Consider the following 20,264-nt stretch of genomic DNA (forward strand, 5'->3'; position numbering starts at 1 on the left):
TGAAGCTGCAAGCCAGATCAGCGGTAATGCTAATGGGTGTTTTACAATGTAACAAAACTAATTTTTAAGTATTTTGATGAATTTAATGTGTGGTACCAAAATCGAACTATGTTCATCTACTAACCTATAATTTATTTCAGTAGGTTCAATAAGCCAAACCATGTGTATTTTAATAAGCCATACCGGTAATTTAGACGTGTAAATGTTTAATATGAGATTCCATTGCGCCTGAAAAGTGTGGTACAGGTATGAAACTTTGGTGATCAACAAGTGCTACTTAATGTACAACTTCATTTGTGTGTCCGTAGTTGCTTTACTACGGACACTATGAGCACACAAATGAAGAAATTATTGTCGCCTTGTCAGCTCTAGAATTATAACTTTTTCAGCTGTGCCAATATGCGAGCTATGTGTATTTATTTCAAATGTTATAGAATCGTTAATGTATGACAACAGTGCCACCTCCTCTAGTCATATTGTGTTGAATATTAATATATCAGAAGTTCACGTAATGTATTATGCCAATATGGTGTTCGTCATACATTACATTAAAGTAAAACAGTCAGTACACATTCTCCATTCCTTCCCAAAACTTTTTTTTTTTTCAGTTCGTTTGTCTTTTGGCTACATTGTCCTTCAGTGTGTGTTTCACATCATGTATTTTGATTAAATTTTGGCGTTATTTAGTAGCTGATTATAGAAAATATAGTGTGCAAACGCTCTAGAAGGCCTTAGTATCTTAGTTCCGATTGGTAAAGAGTGCAACATTTCTCAGACGTTCGTATTGTACTTAGCGTCTACTATGCCAGGTTCAAATCCACATAAAAAGCCGTACTAGACCGTTAATCAGATTGATTACATTTTCTGATGTAGGATATGATGCATATCTTCGCCTCCTCCTTCCCAAAAATGGTGCTCGCTAAGCGTAAGCGTTACTGAAAAAGTGTGACAGGTTTGTTCTATGAAATACGAATAACACAGATGGAAATGACAAAATCTTTAAGTATTTGACACCTGGAGATACCAGTGCAACACTTAACAAGCATCATAGAACAATTTAGATGCGGAAAATATTTTGTTTGAGGGCAAAATATTGTGATACTTGACATAAACATCGCATTTTTTTGTGTTGCTACCTTCTGTTGCATACATTTTGGACGTGGAAAGTACATTGTTATACAAAACAAGCAGCATAGAACAATTGTGATAGGAAAAAAATTACTTCAAGGATCTGTTATAACTTTTATTATGTATGGTACATAAATCGAATTTCGCACATATGCTGGTGCTGCTTAACCTGTAACTTCACGATATAAGCATTGTCTGTGTGTGTGTGTGTGTGTGTGTGTGTGTGTGTGTGTGTGTGTGTGTGTGTGTGTGTGTGTGTGTTGGGTGGGGGAGGGGTTATGTGACATAAAAAAGATGAAACAAGTGCCCTATACGAGACCTCCCTGTACTACTTATTCGGAATATCGAAATGCGCCCCCCTCCCCCCAATTCCATTTTCGTATGTAGACTGTCGTACTCTGACGTACCTGCCACCCCACGGAGTCTGAGCTTTTCATAGCCTTTCACGGCATAATGAAGAACATTTCTGTAGGTGTAATTTCCTATGCATCAAGTTATTCTTTTAGCTATCTGCATGTTTAAAACAATAACGTCAGCCAAAGGTGCAGCAACGTAACTTCATCATTTCACTTATGAGTCATTTAAAACGCACTCCAGTCTTGAATATTGACTAAACTTTCCTGAAGCCACGTTACGCACCATCTACGTGATTGTTGTTATTCTCAGAGGTATATTCTACAGACGGTGTGAATCAGTTTATCAGTGGGTTTGTTTCTGCCTGCAAGTTAACTTTAATTATTCCGTCAGTAATAACTCAGAAAGAAAAAACTACGCACAGATATTATTGCCTAGCAAGTACTGGAATATAGAAAGTTGCTTTTTGACCCTTTATCATCTACTTCGATTCCAGCACAAATTTTCAGATACTATGTCCGACAAAAAGACACCCATAAGACGTGGTCGGATGTCAACGTGACTATTAACGTACACATCGTCAGCAGGTGAGTGTTTAGAGTTGCAGTTCTCCGTGACAGATAGAACAGCCACTAGAGGGAATTAGTGTTGATCATGTATAATCTTGTTACCTGGCCTGGTAGGGCTTATAAGGGGAGTAAACACTATCATATGTTGAGTGATCATTGTGAAGGATATGTAGGTGCTGCGTAACAATCCGAGATAGCATTATCAACAGCTCACAGAATTCAAAAGGTGTCACATTATGGGTGTCGGGCTTGGCGAATAGATGAATATCGAGATCTGTGGGGTATCTGGATATGACAGTGGCCCGATATCGGATCCATGACAATGTGACAGCAGGCATACTCGTCAAACTTCCAGTTGATCTTGTATAACTACTACGAGCGAGGTTCACCGTATTGCACACCAGACACATCACAGCCCCTTCAAGTCTCCACCTGCAATCCGATACTCCCTACAACATTCTGTGTCATCTTGCACGATGGGTCAGAGACCCGCAGCAACCAGAGTAGGGAATTACCGTCCGCACAAAGTCTTCCGTTAACAGTACAACACAAACGGTTGCATCTGTATCAGTACTTGACCGCGAAGCAAGCCGGCCGAAGTGCTCGTGCGGTTAAAGGCGCTGCAGTCTGGAACCGCGCGACCGCTACGGTCGCAGGTTCGAATCCTGCCTCGGGCATGGATGTTTGTGATGTCCTTAGGTTAGTTAGGTTTAACTAGTTCTAGGTTCTAGGGGACTAATGACCTCAGCACTTGAGTCCCATAGTGCTCAGAGCCATTTGAACCATTTTTGAACCGCGAAGCAAGGAGCGCTGACAAATGGCGCTGCTTTGTGTCCAGCGATAAATCATGATTCTGCACTACCCTAGAAGATCATCGCCAGCGAGTATGGCAGCGACTTAGGGAGAGGTCCCATCCTCTTAATATTCTGAAGGGCATAACGTTGTTACTGGTTGCGTTATGTAACACGTGTCTCTATGAACTGTCTGATGTTGAGATAGTCCCGTGGCCAGCGAGATCTCCAGGTATGTCCCAATAGAACACGTATGGGCCCAGCTCGGACGTCAACTTCGCCACAAGATATCACGGACCAGTCACAACGGTTGTGGCCTTACGAAAGGATACAGTAGCTCCAGGACACCCAAATGAATGAATGCATGCATTCAGGCCAGTAGAGATGCCACGTCACACTGATAAATAGATTAATAGTGTCCAGTTCTTTGTAAGTTTAACTCTATATTTCACTCACCAAAGTAACATGAGATAACACCCTCCGAACCTAAGAGGTTTGCTCCATTGATAGTGACCGGGCCAAATATCTCACGAAATAAGCATCAAAGGAAAAAACTATAAAGAACGAAACTTGTCTAGCTTGAAGAGGGGAAACAAGATGGCGCTATGGTTGCCCCCCCCCCCCCCCCTAGATGGCGCTGTCATAGGTCAAACGGATATCAACTGCGTTTTTTTAAAATAGGAACCCCCATTTCTTACTACATATTCGTGTAGTACGTAAATAAATATGAATGTTTTAATAGGACCACTTTTTTCGCTTTGTGATAGATAGCGCTGTAATAGTCACAAACGTATAAGTGCGTGGTATCACGTAACATTCCGCCAGTGCGTATGGTATTTGGTTCGTGATGCATTACCCGTGTTAAAATGGACCGTTTACCAATTCCGGAAAGGGTCGATATCGTGTTGATGAAGGGCTATTGTGATCAAAATGCCCAACGGGCGTGTGCTATGTATGCTGCTCGGTATTCTGGACGACATCATCCAAGTGTCCGGACCGTTCGCCGGATGGTCACGTTATTTAAGGAAACAGGAAGTATTCAGCCACATGTGAAACGTCGACGACGACCTGCAACAAATGATGATGCCCATGTAGGTGTTTTAGCTGCTGTCGCGGCTAATCCGCACATCAGTAGCAGGCAAATTGCGTGAGAATCGGTAATCTCAAAAACGTCGGTGTTGACAGTGCTACATCAACATCGATTGCACCCGTGCCATATTTCTATGCACCAGGAATTCCATGGCCCTGGGCACAAGAGAAATTACGGGACGATGACAGATGTTTTTCACGCGTTCTATTTAGCGACGAAGCGTCATTCACTAACAGCGGTAACGTAAACCGGCATAATATGCACTATTGGGCAACGGAAAATCCACGATGGCTGCGACAAGTGAAACATCAGCAACCTTGACGGGTTAATGTATGGTGTGGCATTATGGGAGGAAGGATAATTGGCCCCCATTTTATCGACGGCAGTCTAAGTGGTTGATTGTATGCTGATTTGCTACGTAATGTCCTACCGACGTTACTACAAGATGTTTCACCGCACGGCAGAATGGCGATGTACTTCCAACATGATGGATGTCCGGCACATAGTTCGCGTGCGGTTGAAGCGGTATTGAATACATATTTCGTGACAGGTGGATTGGTCGTCGAAGCACCATACCATGGCCCGCACGTTCACCGGATCTGACGTCCCCGGATTTCTTTCTGTGGGGAAAGTTGAAGGATATTTGCTATCGTGATCCACCGACAACGCCTGACAACATGTGTCAGTGCATTGTCAATGCATATGCGAACATTACGGAAGGCTAACTACTCACTGTTAAGAGGAATGTCGTTACACGTATTGCCAAATGCATTGAGTTTGACGGGCATCATTTTGAGTATTTATTGCGTTAATGTGGTATTTACAGGTAACGACTCTGTAACAGCATGCGTTCTCAGAAATGATAAGTTCACAATGGTACATGTATCACATTGGAACAACTGAAATAAAACTTTCAAACGTACCTGCGTTCTGTATTTTAATTTAAAAAACCTACCTGTTACCATCTGTTCGTCTAAAATTGTGAGCCATATGTTTGTGACTATTACAGCGCCATCCATCACAAAGCGAAAAAAGTGGTCCAACTAAAACATTCATATTTCTTTACGTACTACACGAATATGAAATAAAAAATGGGGATTCCTGTTTAAAAAGACGCAGTTGATATACGTTTGACCTATGGCAGCGCCATCTAGGGGACCAAATATAGCACCATCTGGTTTCCCCTTCAAGCTAGACAAGTGTCGTTCTTTGTAATTTTTCCGTTTGACGCTTATTTCGTGAAATATTTGGCCCGGTCACGATCTCAATGGACCACCCTGTGATATATATATATGACACACCACGAAGGAATTATGTGAAATCGAAAAATTCGATGATTTATTCATGTGAAAGAGCTTCACAAATTGAGCAAGTCAATAATGCGTTGGTGCACCTCTGACCCCTACTGCGAGCAGTTACTCTGTTCGGCCTTCATTGACAGAGTTGTTGGATGTCCTCCTGAGGGATATCGTGTTAAATTTTGTCCAATTGGTACACCAGATTGTCAAACTCCCAAGCTGGTTGGAGGGCCCTGTCTACAGTGTTCCAATGTTCTCAACTAGAGAAACATCCGGCCCACTTGCTGACCAAGGTAGGACTTGGCAAGTATGAAGACACACAGTAGAAACTTTCGCTGTGTGCGGGCGGGCAGTATCTTGCTGAAATGTAATCCCAAGATAGCTTGCCACGAAGGGCAACAAAACGGAGCGTACAATATCGTCAACGTACCGTCGTGCTGTAGGGTGCCACGTGTGACAACCGAAGGGCTTGTGCTACGAAAATAAATGGCAGCCGACAACATCTCTCCTAGGCGTCCGGCCGCATGGCGGGCAATAGTCAGCCTGCTATACCACCGCTGTCCTACTAGCGCAGAATTGTCTTTAGTGATGAGTCGCACTTCAAACTGAGACTCGTTGGCCAGCTCAGTTTGTGAAGATCTTTCTCTTGAATAAATTATCTATTTTTCTGGAACTGTAATCATTTGGCCGGCCGCAGTGGCCGAGCGGTTCTAGGCAGTTCAATGCGGAACCACGTGGCTGCTACGGTCACAGGTTCGAACCCTGCCTCGGGCATGGATGTGTGTGATGTCCGTAGTTTTAAGTAGTTCTAAGCCTAGGGGACTGATGACCTCCGATGTTAAGTCCCATAGTGCCTAGAGCCATTTGAACCATTTTGTAATCATTTGTTTGTCTGTAAATGTACAAAGTCTACCGATTTCCGTCCCATTTGGATAGTTCATTCGTGGTGCGTCGTTGTCTCTTTTATTTTTTATTTCTCAATTTTTTACCTATGTTCTGGTGCTTCATTTGAGTGAAGAAGGACAGTGTCTTCTCGCACTACACACTCGTAACTCATAACTAGAGTGTACGAAAGCTAGAACTAGAGACCTAGAAGTGAACAGCAGCGTACACTCTCCTTGGAGAGCAGTTGACTGACGCGCGCTGTTTTATCGTTGGCAGACGGGGAGCAGCGGGCGGCCAGCGGACATGAGAAGAAGCGGCGCCCGCCCGCTGGGGCGCAGCAGGTAACGCCGGCATGGCGGCCACCCGGGCGCGGACGCTGATGCGGGTGCGGGCGAGGCGCCGGACCCCCTACCTCGCCCTCGCGTCACTCCTGGTGCTGCTGGTGGCTCCAGGCGCTGCCCAGCGGCGGCCGCTCAACGCCACACAGGCGATCCTCAGGGGCGACTCGCCCCTTGCCTCTGGCGTTGAAAACTACCTGCAAGTTCCACAGGTGGGTACCGTTCGTCCTAACCCAGTGAAGCTATGTGCTCAATGACTGAATCTACGATGGTCACTCCAAAGGAAATGCACACAATTTTTTTTTTTAAATCCCTCTTTTACTCTACATGTTTGAAAGTTTTGCAGTTTGTAGATACATCCTTTAGGAACAATATTTTCATTAATCAAATTATCCACGGGTGTACTGCCGGTCTACAGTGTCCAACGGGCGCAATTTTTCGGCGATCATACATGTCGCCATCATCAGGTGAACTGACGGACTGAGCTCCTGTGAACGTGCCGGCACGGAGATCCGTACGCTATGGTTGCTCAGAGGGAACTGGGTTCGGTCGCGGCGGCGGCCGATTTAAATACCCTCCGCCCGGGGCAACTATGGAGACTGAAACGGAGCGTAAATTACCTTTCCTTGACGTCTTGATCAAGAGAAGGGCTGACGGCACCCTAGGTCATGGGGTGTATCGGAAGACAACGCACACTGTTCTGTATTTGCACGCACACAGCTGCCCCCACCCTTCACAGAGGAATGGGGTACTTAAAACTCTAGTACATAGGGGGCGCACTATCTCTGACGCAGAGAGTCTACCCCAGGAATTCAAACATCTGAGAACTGTATTTCGAAAAAATGGGTACTCAGAGTGGTAAATTCAAAGTGCTCTCCGCCCAACCACTACAGCACAACCTGTGGAGATGGATGAAATCGCGAGGGAGGAGGTAGGCACTGCGTTTATTCCATACACAGGCGCACTCTCGGGGAAAATCGCCCGCATTTTGCAGAAACACCGGGTCGGAACTGTGTTTTGTCCTCCGAATAAAACTCGTGCACTGGTGGGGAGCGCCAAAGATGACCTCGGTTTGAGGAAGGCCGGCGTGTACCAGATTCCGTGTCAATGTGGCAAGTCGTATATTGGCCAGACGATGCGTACCGTCGAGGATCGATGCCGTGAACACCAGAGGCACACTCGACTGATGTATCTGAGCAAGTCGGCGGTAGCTGAACATTGTTTGTCGGAAAATCACGCTATGGAGTATGAACGCACGAGGATTCTGGTACACACGTCGAGATACTGGGACAGCGTTGTTAGAGAGGCCATCAAAATTCGCACCAATGACGACCTCATAAACCGTGACTGTGGCTATAATCTTAGCAAGGCTTGGGAACCAGCGATTGGGTTAATCAAGAGTAAATCGATCAAACGTATAGTTGTTACGACAACGGCGGACAGAGCCATCACTCCGACGTCATCTCAGACGCCGTCGCAAACTGTTCCACCGCGCGACCGTGGCACGGGGTGCGGACAGCGGAGGGAGCGCGCCGCGGGCGGAGGGTATTTAAATCGGCCACCGCCGCGACCGAACCCAGTTCCCTCTGAGCAGCCATAGCGTACGGATCTCCGTGCCGGCACATTCACAGGAGCTCAGACCGTCAGTTCACCTGATGATGGCGACATGTATGATAGGCGAAATATTGTGCCCGTTGGACACTGTAGACCGGCAGTACACCCGTGGATATTTTGGTTATCAAATACGCCGGGAGAAACTTAAGAATCACAATATTTCATTGCTCCACATAATTCCCATCCCTCTCAACTGCCTTACGCCATCTTGGAATCAGCGCCTGTGTACCCGCACGGTAAAATTCTGGACCCACCTGTTGGAGCCACTGTTTGGCAGCGTGCACAAGAGAATCGTCATCTTCAAACCTTGTTCCGCGAAGAGTGTCTTTCAGTTTTCCAAAGAGATGGTAGTGACATGAAGCGAGGTCAGGACAGTAAGGCGGGTGTTTCACTGTTGTCTACATCTACATCCATACTCAGCAAGCCACGTGACGGTGTGTGGCGAAAGGTACTTTGAGTACCTCTATCGGTTCTCCCTTCTATTCCAGTCTCCTATTGTTCGTGGAAAGAAAGATTGTCGGTATGCCTCTGTGTGGGATCTAATCTCTCTGATTTTATCCTCATGGCCTCTTCGCAAGATATACGTAGGAGGGAGCAATATACTGCTTGGCTGCTCGGTGAAGGTATATTCTCGAAACTTCAACAAAAGCCCGTACCGAGCTACTGAGCGTCTCTCCTGCAGAATATTCCACCGGTGTTTATCTATCATCTCCGTAACGGTTTCGCGATTACTAAATGATCCTGTAACGAAGCGCGCTGCTCTCCGTTGGATCTTCTCTATCTCTTCTATCAACCCTATCTGGTACGGATCCCACACTGATGAGCAATATTCAAGCAGTGTACTGTAACCTACTTCCTTTGTTTTCGGATTGTATTTCCTTAGGATTCTTCCAATGAATATCAGTCTAGCAACTGCTTTACCGACTATCAACTTTATATAATCATTCCATTTTAAATCACTCCTAATGCCTACTCCCAGATAATTTATGAAATTAACTGCTTCCAGTTGCCGACCTGCTACATTGTAGCTAAATGATAAAGGATCTTTCTTTCTATGTATTCGTAGCACATTACACTTATCTACATTGAGATTCAATTGCCATTCCCTGCACCATGCGTCAATTCGTTGCAGATCCTCCTGCATTTCAGCACAAATGGTTAAAATGGCTCTGAGCACTATGGGACTTAACATGTCAGGTCATCAGTCCCCTAGAACTTAGAACTACTTAAACCTAACTAACCTAAGGACATCACACACACCCATGCCCGAGGCAGGATTCGAACCTGCGACCGTAGCAGTCGCGCGGTCCCGGACTGAGGCGCCTAGAACCGCTCGCCCACCGCGGCCGGCCCATTTCACTACAATTTTCCATTGTTACAACCTCTCGATATACCACAGCAGCATCCGCAAAAAGCTTCAGTGAACTTCCGATGTTAGCCATAAGGTCATTTATGTATATTGTGAATAGCAACGGTCCTACTACACTCCCCTGCGGCACACCTTAAATCACTCTTCTCTCTATTGAGAATGACATGCTGCGTTCTGTTATCTAGGAACTCTTCAATCCAATCACACAATTGATCTGATAGTCCATATCCTTTTACTTTGTTCATTAAACGACTGTGGGGAAATGTATCGAACGCCTTGCGAAAGTCAAGAAACACGGCATCTACCTGGGAACACGTGTCTATGGCCCTCTGAGTCTCGTGGACGAATAGCACGAGCTAGGTTTCACACGATCGTCTTTTTCGAAACCCATGCTGATTCCTACACAGTAGATTTCTAGTCTCCAGAAAAGTCATTGTACTCGAACATAATACGTGTTCCAAAATTCTACAGCTGATCGACGTTAGAGATATAGGTCTATAGCTCTGCACATCTGTTCGATGTCCCTTCTTCAAAACGGGGATGACCTGTGCCCTTTTCCAATCCTTTGGAACGCTACGCTCTTCTAGAGACCTACGGTACACCGCTGCAAGAAGGGGGTCAAGTTCCTTCGCATACTCTGTGTAAAATCGAACTAGTATCCCATCAGGTCCAGCTGCCTTTCCTCTTCCGAGCGATTTTAAGTGTTTTTATATCCCTCTCTCATCTATTTCGATATCTAACATTCTGTCATCTGTACGACAATCTAGAGAAGTAACTACAGTGCAGTGTTCCTCTGTGAAACAGCTTTGGAAAAACACCTCACTTGTGATCGGTTCCATGGTTTTTTACTGACATGTGGCCGTGCATTGTCGTGCAACAGCAAAACATCCTGCTTTTGCCGATGTGTTCGTACAGGACTCAGTCGAGCTTGAAGTTTCTTTAGTGTCGTCACACATGCATCAGAATTTATGGTGGTTCCACTTGGCATGATGTCCACAAGCAAGAGTCCTTCGGAATCGAAAAACACCGTAGCCATAACTTTTCGAGCAGAAGGTGTGGTTTTGAATTTTTTTTCCTTGGGTGAATTTGCATGATGCCACTCCATTGATTGCATCTTCGATTCTGGTGAAAAATGATCGAGCCCCGTTTCATCATCTGCCACAATTCTTCCAAGAAATTCATCTCCACCATTCTCGTACTGTTCCAAAACTTCGCTGCATACAATTTTTCTAGTTTCTTTGTGAGCCGCTGTCAACATCCTGGGAACCCACCTGGCACAAACCTTTTTTAACGCCAACACTTTCAGTATTCTGTAAACACTTCCTTCCCCTATCCCACCGTAGCGTGACAATTCGCTCACTGTGATGCGTCTGTCAGCAGTCACCAATGCGTTATCTCTCCGCACATCGTCTGGAGTGTGTGCGGTACGAGGCCTGCCTCTTCGGCGACAATACTCAATATTGCCGTGCCAGCTTTCATCACGTAACCTGCTTGCCCACCGACTAACTGTACTGCGATCGACAGCAGCATCTCCATACACCTTTTTCAACCTCTTGTGGATGTTTCCCACTGTCTCGTTTTCACAGCACAGGAATTCTATGACAGCACGTTGCTTCTGACGAACGTCAAGTGTAGCAGCCATCTTGAAGACATGCTGTGACGGTGCCACCAACGGGAACAGGTTGAACTAAGTTTGAAAACAAGCGGGAAGGATGTATCTACACACCGTAAAACTTTCACACATGCAGAATGAAAACTGTATTTTTACAAAAATAGTGTGCATTTCTTTTGGAGTGACCCTCGTAATAACAATACTTGTTGCTTGTGGCAAGATCCTTCTGCAGACGGTTTCCGACTGACATCCTTGGTCCGTTAGGTCACACGGCTTCTATGTGATTGTACCACGCAAGCAAGTGTTATGATGGTTGTTGAAATGGAAGGCAGCTTGAATTTGGAGTGATAAGGTGCAGGACATACAAGATTCAAACATTTAGACTTTTCCTACTATTCTTTTTATTTCCAGTTTTCAACAAACAGTATTTCTCAAATCTAGCAAACATCTAAGAACATGCTCCAGAGACACTAAAGACTATTAGCAATGATGTAGAACAAAAGTTTTTGAATGACAGACACATTGACGAAAATATATATTTAATCCTTACGCAATTATGCACGTGTATACCAGTTCCGCTCCGCAATTCTCCAGCCATTGTAGACGTGTACACGCTTGTAGCCTGGCTTTTTCTACAGTGCTATTGACGTCTGTATGCATCCTGAGCTGCCGACCACTCACCGCTGCGGACGAATTACTTCCACATCGCGGTGAATAAAAGTGTTTCGAGTATTTATCACACCAACTTATGTGTCTCATTGCGTGCTATCATTTGCAAAATAGCCATTTTCGATATCTTGAATCGTTTATGTGAATCGTTTATGAGATACGACGATTGTTAGGCCCACATGATTCTCGATGCACAACCATGTGAACGGGCACGTCGCACGCGACCGTCCGTCGAATATAAAACCGATTGGTAGTAGGAGTAATCCACCAAATTACTGGCCAATATCATTAACGTCGATATGCAGCAGGATTTTGGAACATATATTGTGTTCTAACATTATGAATTACCTCTAAGAAAACGGTCCACTGATACACAGTCAACACGGATTTAGAAAACATCGTTCTTGTGAAACACAATTATCTCTTTACTAGCGCAAAGTGTTGAGTGCTATTGACAAGGGATTTCAAATTGATTCCGTATTTCTGGATTTCAGGAAGGCTTTTGTCACTGTACCGTACAAGCGGCTTGAAGTGAAATTGCGTGCTCCTGGAACAACGTCTCATTTATATGACTGGATTCCTGATTTTTCTGCCGGCCGGTGTGGCCGAGCGGTTCTGGGCGCTGCATTTTGGAACCGCGAGACCGCGAATCCTGCCTCGGGCATGGATGTGTGTGATGTCCTTAAGTTAGTTAGGTTTAATTAGTTCTAAGTTCTAGGGGACTGATGACCTCAGATGTTAAGTCCCATAGTGCTCAGAGCCGGGCCGAGCCGAGCCTGATTTTCTGTCAGAGACGTCACAGTTCGCAGTAACTGACGGAGAGTCATCGAGTAAAACAGCAGTGATTTCTGGCGTTCCCCAAGACACTGTTATAGGGCCTTTACTGTTTCTTATCTATATAAACGATTTGGGAGGCAATCTGAGCTGCCGTTTTAGGTTGTTTGCCGATGGAAAATGGTAAATTCGTGGTGTGGTGTTATGGGACCAAACTGCTGAGGTCAGCGGTCCCTAAGCTTGCGCACTACCTAATCTAACTTAAACTAACTTACCCTAAGGACATCACAGACACCCATGCCCGAGGGAGGACTTGAATCTCCGACGGGGGGAGCCGCGAGAACCGTGACAAGACGCCTTAGAACGCACGGCGATTGCAGATGACTCTGTCGCTTATCGACTAGTAAAGTCATCAGAAGAGCAAAACAAATTGCAAAAGATTCAGGAAAGATAACTGTGCGGTGCGAAAATTGGCTATTGATGCTAAATAACGAGAAGTGTGAGATCATCCACATGAGTGCTAAAAGGAATTCGTTAACTTCGGTTACATGATAAATCAGTCAAATCTAAAGGCCGTAAATTCAACTAAAAACCTGGGAATTACGATGAAGAACAATTTCAATTGTAAGAACACTTAGAAAATGTTATGGGGGTAGCTAACCAAAGACTGTGTTCTTTTGGCAGGACACTTAGAAAATGTAACAGATCTACTAAAGAGACTGCCTAAGCTACGCTGGTCCGTCCTCTTTTGGAAAACTACTAAGGCGGTGTGGGATCCTTACTAGATAGGATTGATGGAGTACATAGAAAAACTTCAAAGAGGGCAGCACGTTTCGTATCATTGCGAAGTAGGGGAGAGGGTGCAAAGTTTACACATTGCGTTTTCACCTGTGTAAACTCTATAAATTTCCAGAATTCATTCTGGAAAGATCCCCTAGGCTGTGGCTAAGCCATGTCTCCGCAATATCCTTTCTTTCAGGAGTGCTAGTTCTGCAAGGTTCGCGGGAGAGTTTCTGTAAAGTTTGGAAGGTAGGAGACGAGGTACTGGCAGAAGTAAAGCTGTGAGTACCGGGCGTGAGTCGTGCTTCGTTAGCTCAGATGGTAGAGCACTTGCCCGCGAAAGGCAAAGGTCCCGAGTTCGAGTCTCGGTCGGGCACACAGTTTTAATCTGCCAGGAAGTTTCTATAAATTTCGTTCACTACTTTACGTAATTCGATGTAGCGCTGTAAATATGACAGATAACGAAGAGAAACTCAGTTTCTTGCCGAGTGAAGACATAAGATTGCAATATGTGTGCCAAACAATTTTTGCACATCATAATTTTCGAAAATTCAGATAAGTATTTCATAACGTCCGGAACCCCGTCTCTCAGCACGGGTGCCAGCATTTGGAGAGCAGTACGACCATAACATAAACATGGAATGCAGAGAGCATGTGTGTAGTAAAGAAAGGGTTCATTGAGCCAAAGTTAGAGGCATTTGGTTACAGTTTCGCAAGACAATTACAAGGAGCTTTCAGTGCAAGCGTTACAACGAGGAATGAAATTTAAAACTCACTGACTTTCTCCGTAGCTGAGTGGTCAGCCTAGGGTGCGGGTTCGATTGCCGGTACTGCCAGGGATTGGTCCTTGGTGAGACGACTGTTACGGGGTGCACTCACCTTCGTAAGGGCAATTGGGGAGCTACCTGACCGAGTAGTAGCAGCTCCACGAACTCGAAAGACTGCAAAACCGCCAGGAGAGCAGTGTGCTGGGCAGGTGCCCCTCTGCGCTGCATCCACGTGTCACCGCAATCACATGGCAGCCAGTAGATATCCCTTGGACCTCCACGGCCTGGACGAGGAGCTCGCACGTATATAACTGCGACAGTCTCTTAAATTCAGTATCACAACAACAGCTACCACAGTCACAAAAATTTTAAAATGATTAACTCACCACAAAGGAGAAACAAATGAATTGGTTAACAGATTCACAGAATGGTTAGAAGAGGGCTAAAATTTAATGCATTATCCAAGGGAAGGTTACGAACTTGAGCCCAGGCCACGTATCAAACAGTTAAGGGGTTCAGCGCAGCCTTTGAAACATGCAAAGGCTTAAAAATCCTATAACATATACAAATTACAGATTGCATGTGGGTGTATGCCCTCGGAACTGGAGAACATTTGCCCATTTAATCCACAAAACAAGCTGACAACTGAATACACAAATATTTTAAAATAATTTGAACACCTGATCATTCAGAATGAAATACAGATATAGTTCTTAAGAATGAAGACATGAGTGCTTTGAATACAAGAGATAATCCGAGGTTTGAACCCCTAGACATAAAAAGTAAGGCACATGCACGGAATTTAAAGAGTCTCTATATTAAATCAGGTAATAACTGAAGTATAGACGGCCGCAGTGTGACCCTCCCCCTCCCCTCTTACAACTGTCTTGAATATAGCTCGGGAATGTTCTTATTGCCAAGGATGCTGATCCACTTCTAAAACCAAGCCCAATAACGGCCGCTAGAGAGAGCTAAAGTCACAATCGGCGTGAACCCAAGTCTCAGCAAAGAACAGGGGCTTTCACAAATCTCATCCAACACTTAATCACACGCAAAAGAAATACTCACCACTTATTTCTACGCCGGAACCAGGAGGAGCAAAAATGCTGGCAGCGCACCATCCATGAACCAGCGGACGAGAAACGGGTACTGGCCGACTCAGAAGACGCAACCCGCTCTGTGCGAAGGCAGAGGCAAGTAATGATTCTTCAAATGGCATCGTTACCGTCCGCAACAACTTGAGCATGCGTCCATTCTCAGTGAGCGGAACGGCCAGCCAGACAAAACATCAGCAGAGAGCAGAGCCTATCATTAAAATTCCTTTAAGCTGCAAGGTTGTCTCTACCAAGACGACACGAAGGCCGCCGCTACGGAACAAAACCAGAGAAGTGCAACCAGCGGCTGGAATCGAAAATAGCGCACGCACTGTAATAACTGCGAAATTAGTGGAACGTTACGATGATAGAGGGTGAAAATTAATGCTCATAGTGAGAATCAGTGCCAGCGAAGCCGCAGGCCATAGGACGTGATATACAGTGGCTGGATCATCACTAACAAGTGTAGTAAATCGAAACATGACATGTATATGACAAATGAGATCGCACAATGTTAGGCTCCAAAACTGTAGCGAATCGAGAATTCTTCGAATCCTTGCATCAGATTACTATTTATATTTTCTCACGCTGGTCGTCAAAATGTAGCGAATCCTTTAAAATTATCTGTGATACCACTCACATAGCATGAAAGTTAACAGTGAGATAGCCCCACACTGGACACTGACAATTAAGTGACATCAGTTATTAAGTGAAATCAAAAAGCAACATGGTGTAGAACAGATCTGAAGATGAACATGTAACACGTCAGCCTCAGTTGCAAATAGAAACCAATCTTTACCCAGCTTTCAGCCAAAATTATATTTAAACTAAAGTTCAATCTTGATCACAACACATATGTCTCAATAACATAAGTGACCGGTTTCGGTTATCTTTATATAACCATCCTCCAAGGAAGCCATGGGTCTGAAGATGGTTATGTAAAGATAACCAAAACCGGTCGCCTATGTTATTGAGACACAAGTGTTGTGATCAAGACTGAACTTTAGTTTAAATATAATATTGTATTGATCCCTGTATCCAAAAATGTTTACCAAAATTGTTCAGCCAAAAAAATTTAGCCTTCTTCAGAAGCCAGTGTCCTGCCAAAAGAACACAGTCTGTGGTTAGCTACCCCCATAACATTTTCTAAGTGTTCTTACAATTGAAATTGTTCTTCATCGTAATTCCCAGATTTTTAGTTGAATTTACGGCCTTTAGATTTGACTGATTTATCATGTAACCGAAGTTAACGAATTCCTTTTAGCACTCATGTGGATGATCTCACACTTCTCGTTATTTAGCATCAATAGCCAATTTTCGCACCGCACAGTTATCTTTCCTGAATCTTTTGCAATTTGTTTTGCTCTTCTGATGACTTTACTAGTCGATAAGCGACAGAGTCATCTGCAATCGCCGCGCGTTCTAAGGCGTCTTGTCACGGTTCTCGCGGCTCCCCCCGTCGGAGATTCAAGTCCTCCCTCGGGCATGGGTGTCTGTGATGTCCTTAGGGTAAGTTAGTTTAAATTAGATTAGGTAGTGCGCAAGCTTAGGGACCGCTGACCTCAGCAGTTTGGTCCCATAACACTGGCTTCTGAAGAAGGCCAAATTATTTTGGCTGAAACCTGGATAATAATTGGTTTCTATTTGCAACTGAGGCTGACGTGTTCCATGTTCAATTATCACACTTGCTGACAGGGCTGCAAAATGTTAGAATTCTTAGATCTGAAGATGGTCATTACTGGCTGAAACCGGTCATCGGCGAAGGACTTGTGGTCAAAGACTGGAATAAATAAAAAAGTAAAAGATTATGAGATTAAAGGATGATAAGCAAATAAAAATATTATTTAGGTGAATAAAATATAAAATGACTTCGTTTGTTTTATTACCTTTTACATCCAAGAAAAAATACAAACCTCGGGGTCGATTTGACTGTGCATGGACACGACTTTGTTTACACGCCCTGATCTCGACCTCCGGTGCTGTCTAATCCTGCGTCTCCTGTTGCATCACCGTAGCCGCGCCGTCTGTGGACCTCTCCACTCCAGTTTCCATGCCTTTTGTTGTGTGGTCGTCCTCGTGATCTTTCACCTGCAACGTGTGTGGCTGGAGTGGTTTAGCAGCCATCTCAGCATCATTGTGGCCTGATGGCCCCTCCGTCATCTGTGGTTTTGTTTCGAATATACGCTCAGACCTCAGCGTCCCCTCCTCGCGAAGCACCGACGCGTATACCAGTGGTAGTGACGTGGGGGTGGCCTTTGTTGGTAGGTTACCGCCGGGTAGTTGCACGAGTCTCCTCTTCATGCACCCAGTTCGAAGATATCCTTCACCACCACATCCAGAACACGTCCAGGGTTGGCCATCATAGATAATAATGGCTCTTCACCCGCCTATATTTAGATATGGGGACACATGTATTGTAAGGGTGATTCGCACCTGACGAAAACCGTTGTGCAGTGGATACGTGCTAAAACTTGCCCAACGTTCAGCTGTATGACTAATTATTGAGCCGTATGGTTGGAGTGATTCAGTTGTTACTGATTCGGGTACTTCGAAGGGCAGCTCGAGCATTCGAGTCCTGCTTACGCCGAGGCCCGCATGGACCACTAACACGTCGCTAATATGTTGAAACATGAATCGCTTGGCAGTTTCTACAATCGTTTCACATGCAGCGTCGTCGACCATCTTGACGTAAATAGTGCTGCTCCGTGTAATTAATATGCACTTCATCTCTCAAGAAACGTTCAATTTCGACTGCTTTCCGTCTGTTGTTGTTGTTGTGGTCTTCAGTCCTGAGACTGGTTTGATGCAGTTCTCCATGCTACTCTATCCTGTGCAAGCTTCTTCATCTCCCAGTACCTACTGCAACCTACATCCTTCTGAATCTGCTTATTGTATTCATCTCTTGGTCTCCCTCTACGATTTTTACCCTCCACGCTGCCCTCCAATGCTAAATTTGTGATCCCTTGATGCCTCAAAACATGTCCTACCAACCGATCCCTTCTTCTAGTCAAGTTGTGCCACAAACTTCTCTTCTCCCCAATCCTATTCAATACCTCCTCATTAGTTACGTGATCTATCCATCTTATCTTCAGCATTCTTCTGTAGCACCACATTTCGAAAGCTTCTATTCTCTTCTTGTCCACACTAGTTATCGTCCATGTTTCACTTCCATACATGGCTACACTCCATACAAATACTTTCAGAAACGACTTTCCGTCTAGCATATTCAAATGGTCAAATGGCTCTGAGCACTATGGGACAACATCTGAGGTCATCAGTCCTCTAGAACTTAAGAACTACTTAAACCTAACCAACCTAAGGACATGACACACATCTATGCGCGAGACAGGATTCGAACCTGCGACCGTATCAGTCATGCTGTTCCAGACTGAAGCGCCTACAACTGCTCGGCCACAACGACTGGCCTTGCATATTCAGTAGAGGACATAAACAGTACCGTAGTTTTTCTAAAAGAATGTACCATTGCTATCGTTTTAACGAGTAACACATGTGAGTACCGCCGTTGTAATTACAGCCTCATCCTCGAGCAGTTCGCAGCCTGGACGTAAGCAGATCCGAGCTGCTCCGCTGGTAAACTCAGACTGGACCGCTCAACTGGAGGGCTGAAATTTGGGACGACAATGTCAATAAGCCATCTTTACTACATCTACATCATACTCCACAATCCACGTAATGGTGTGTAGCGGAGGGTACTTTCGGTACCACTATCTGATCCCACCAACGCTGTTCTATTCGCGAATAGTGCTTGGGAAGAATGATTGTCGGCAAGTCTCTGTATTGGCTCTAATTTCTCGAAGTTTCCCCTCGTGGTCAATACGCGAGATGTATGTGGGGGGGGGGGGGGGGGGGGAAGTTATATGTTGTCAGACTCTTCCTGAAAAGTGCTATCCCGAAATTTCAATAGTAAATCTCTCCGTGATGCACAACGTCTCACTTGTAACGTCTAACAGTAAAGTTTGTGTAGCATCTCCGTAACGCTCTCTCGCCAGCTAAACGATCCCTTGACGAAACGCGAGGCTCTTGGTTGGATCTTCTATATCTCCTCTATCAGTATTACCTGATAGAGACCCCAGATGATGAAAAGAACTCATGAATCGGGCGAACAAGCGCCTTATACATTTCCTTAAGATTCTTCCGATTAATGTGGGTCTGGTGTCTGCTTTTCCCACTATCTGTTTTATACGGTCATTCCACTTAGTTGTGGATAGTTACGCCTGGATATTTTACGGAAGACGCAGTCCCCAGCTGTTTGTCATCAGTAGTGCAGCTGTATAGTAGTGGATTTCTGTTCCTCTGTATGCGCAATATGTTACTTTTATTTACGTTCAGAGTCAACTGCCAGAGTCTGCCCCATTCATCAATTCTCTGCGGGTCGTTCTGCAAATTCTTACTACGTTCTGGCGTTGCTTCTTTGGTGTAGAGAATTGCATCATCTGAAAATAGCATTAAAGAGCATCCGACGCTTTTTACTAGATCATTTTTATATATATATATATATATATATATATATATATATATATATATATATATATATATATATATTGTAAACAACAACGGTCCTATCACATTTCCCTCGGGTACTCCGGATATTACCTTTACATCTGTCGATGTAGTTCCGTTAAGAGCGACGCGTTGAGTTTTATCTGCAAGAAAGTCTTAAATCCAATCGCAGGTCTGCTCCGATACTGATTAAGCTCGTATTTTTTTAAATTATTATTAAACGGCAATGCGGGACAGTGTCAAATGCCATACTGAAATCAAGGAAAGATAGCCACTCAGACTGGCAACACGAATGTGCATTTCGTGGAACTGTTTCAGCGTCCCGATCGGCCTCATCTTAATACAGCCGTCAAGCGTAACAACATGAGACTTGGGGGTGCGCTGATGACAGAGGGCATAGGTCACATTTCAGTGGTGTCGATGGAGTCTATCAGCAGGACGGGTTTCACTAGACATGGCCTGCACCTCAACAGGTATGGAAAGGGGAGGTTGGCAAATCTTAAAGGTGACAGCATAGGTGGGGGTGGTGGGATCACTCATGGGAAAATTGCTGTACTAGTGGGTGTTAGAGCTGCACCTTTTTTGATTGAAGTCAGCTGATAGGTATTCCT

General features: G+C 44.8%; 1 protein-coding gene across 1 annotated transcript in view; it reads left to right on the forward strand.

Moving 5' to 3' along the window:
* Positions 1–20,264, forward strand: part of LOC126458959 (phospholipase B1, membrane-associated-like) — a 279,558-nt gene that overhangs the window by 59,595 nt on the left and 199,699 nt on the right. Inside the window, exon 2 of the mRNA XM_050095828.1 lies at positions 6,392–6,665. Coding sequence (XP_049951785.1) covers positions 6,468–6,665 — 198 coding nt within the window. The 5' untranslated portion in view covers positions 6,392–6,467. The remainder of the gene's footprint in view (positions 1–6,391; positions 6,666–20,264) is intronic.

This window comes from Schistocerca serialis, chromosome 1, assembly GCF_023864345.2.
Source record: "Schistocerca serialis cubense isolate TAMUIC-IGC-003099 chromosome 1, iqSchSeri2.2, whole genome shotgun sequence".
Taxonomy (NCBI): Eukaryota; Metazoa; Arthropoda; class Insecta; order Orthoptera; family Acrididae; genus Schistocerca; species Schistocerca serialis.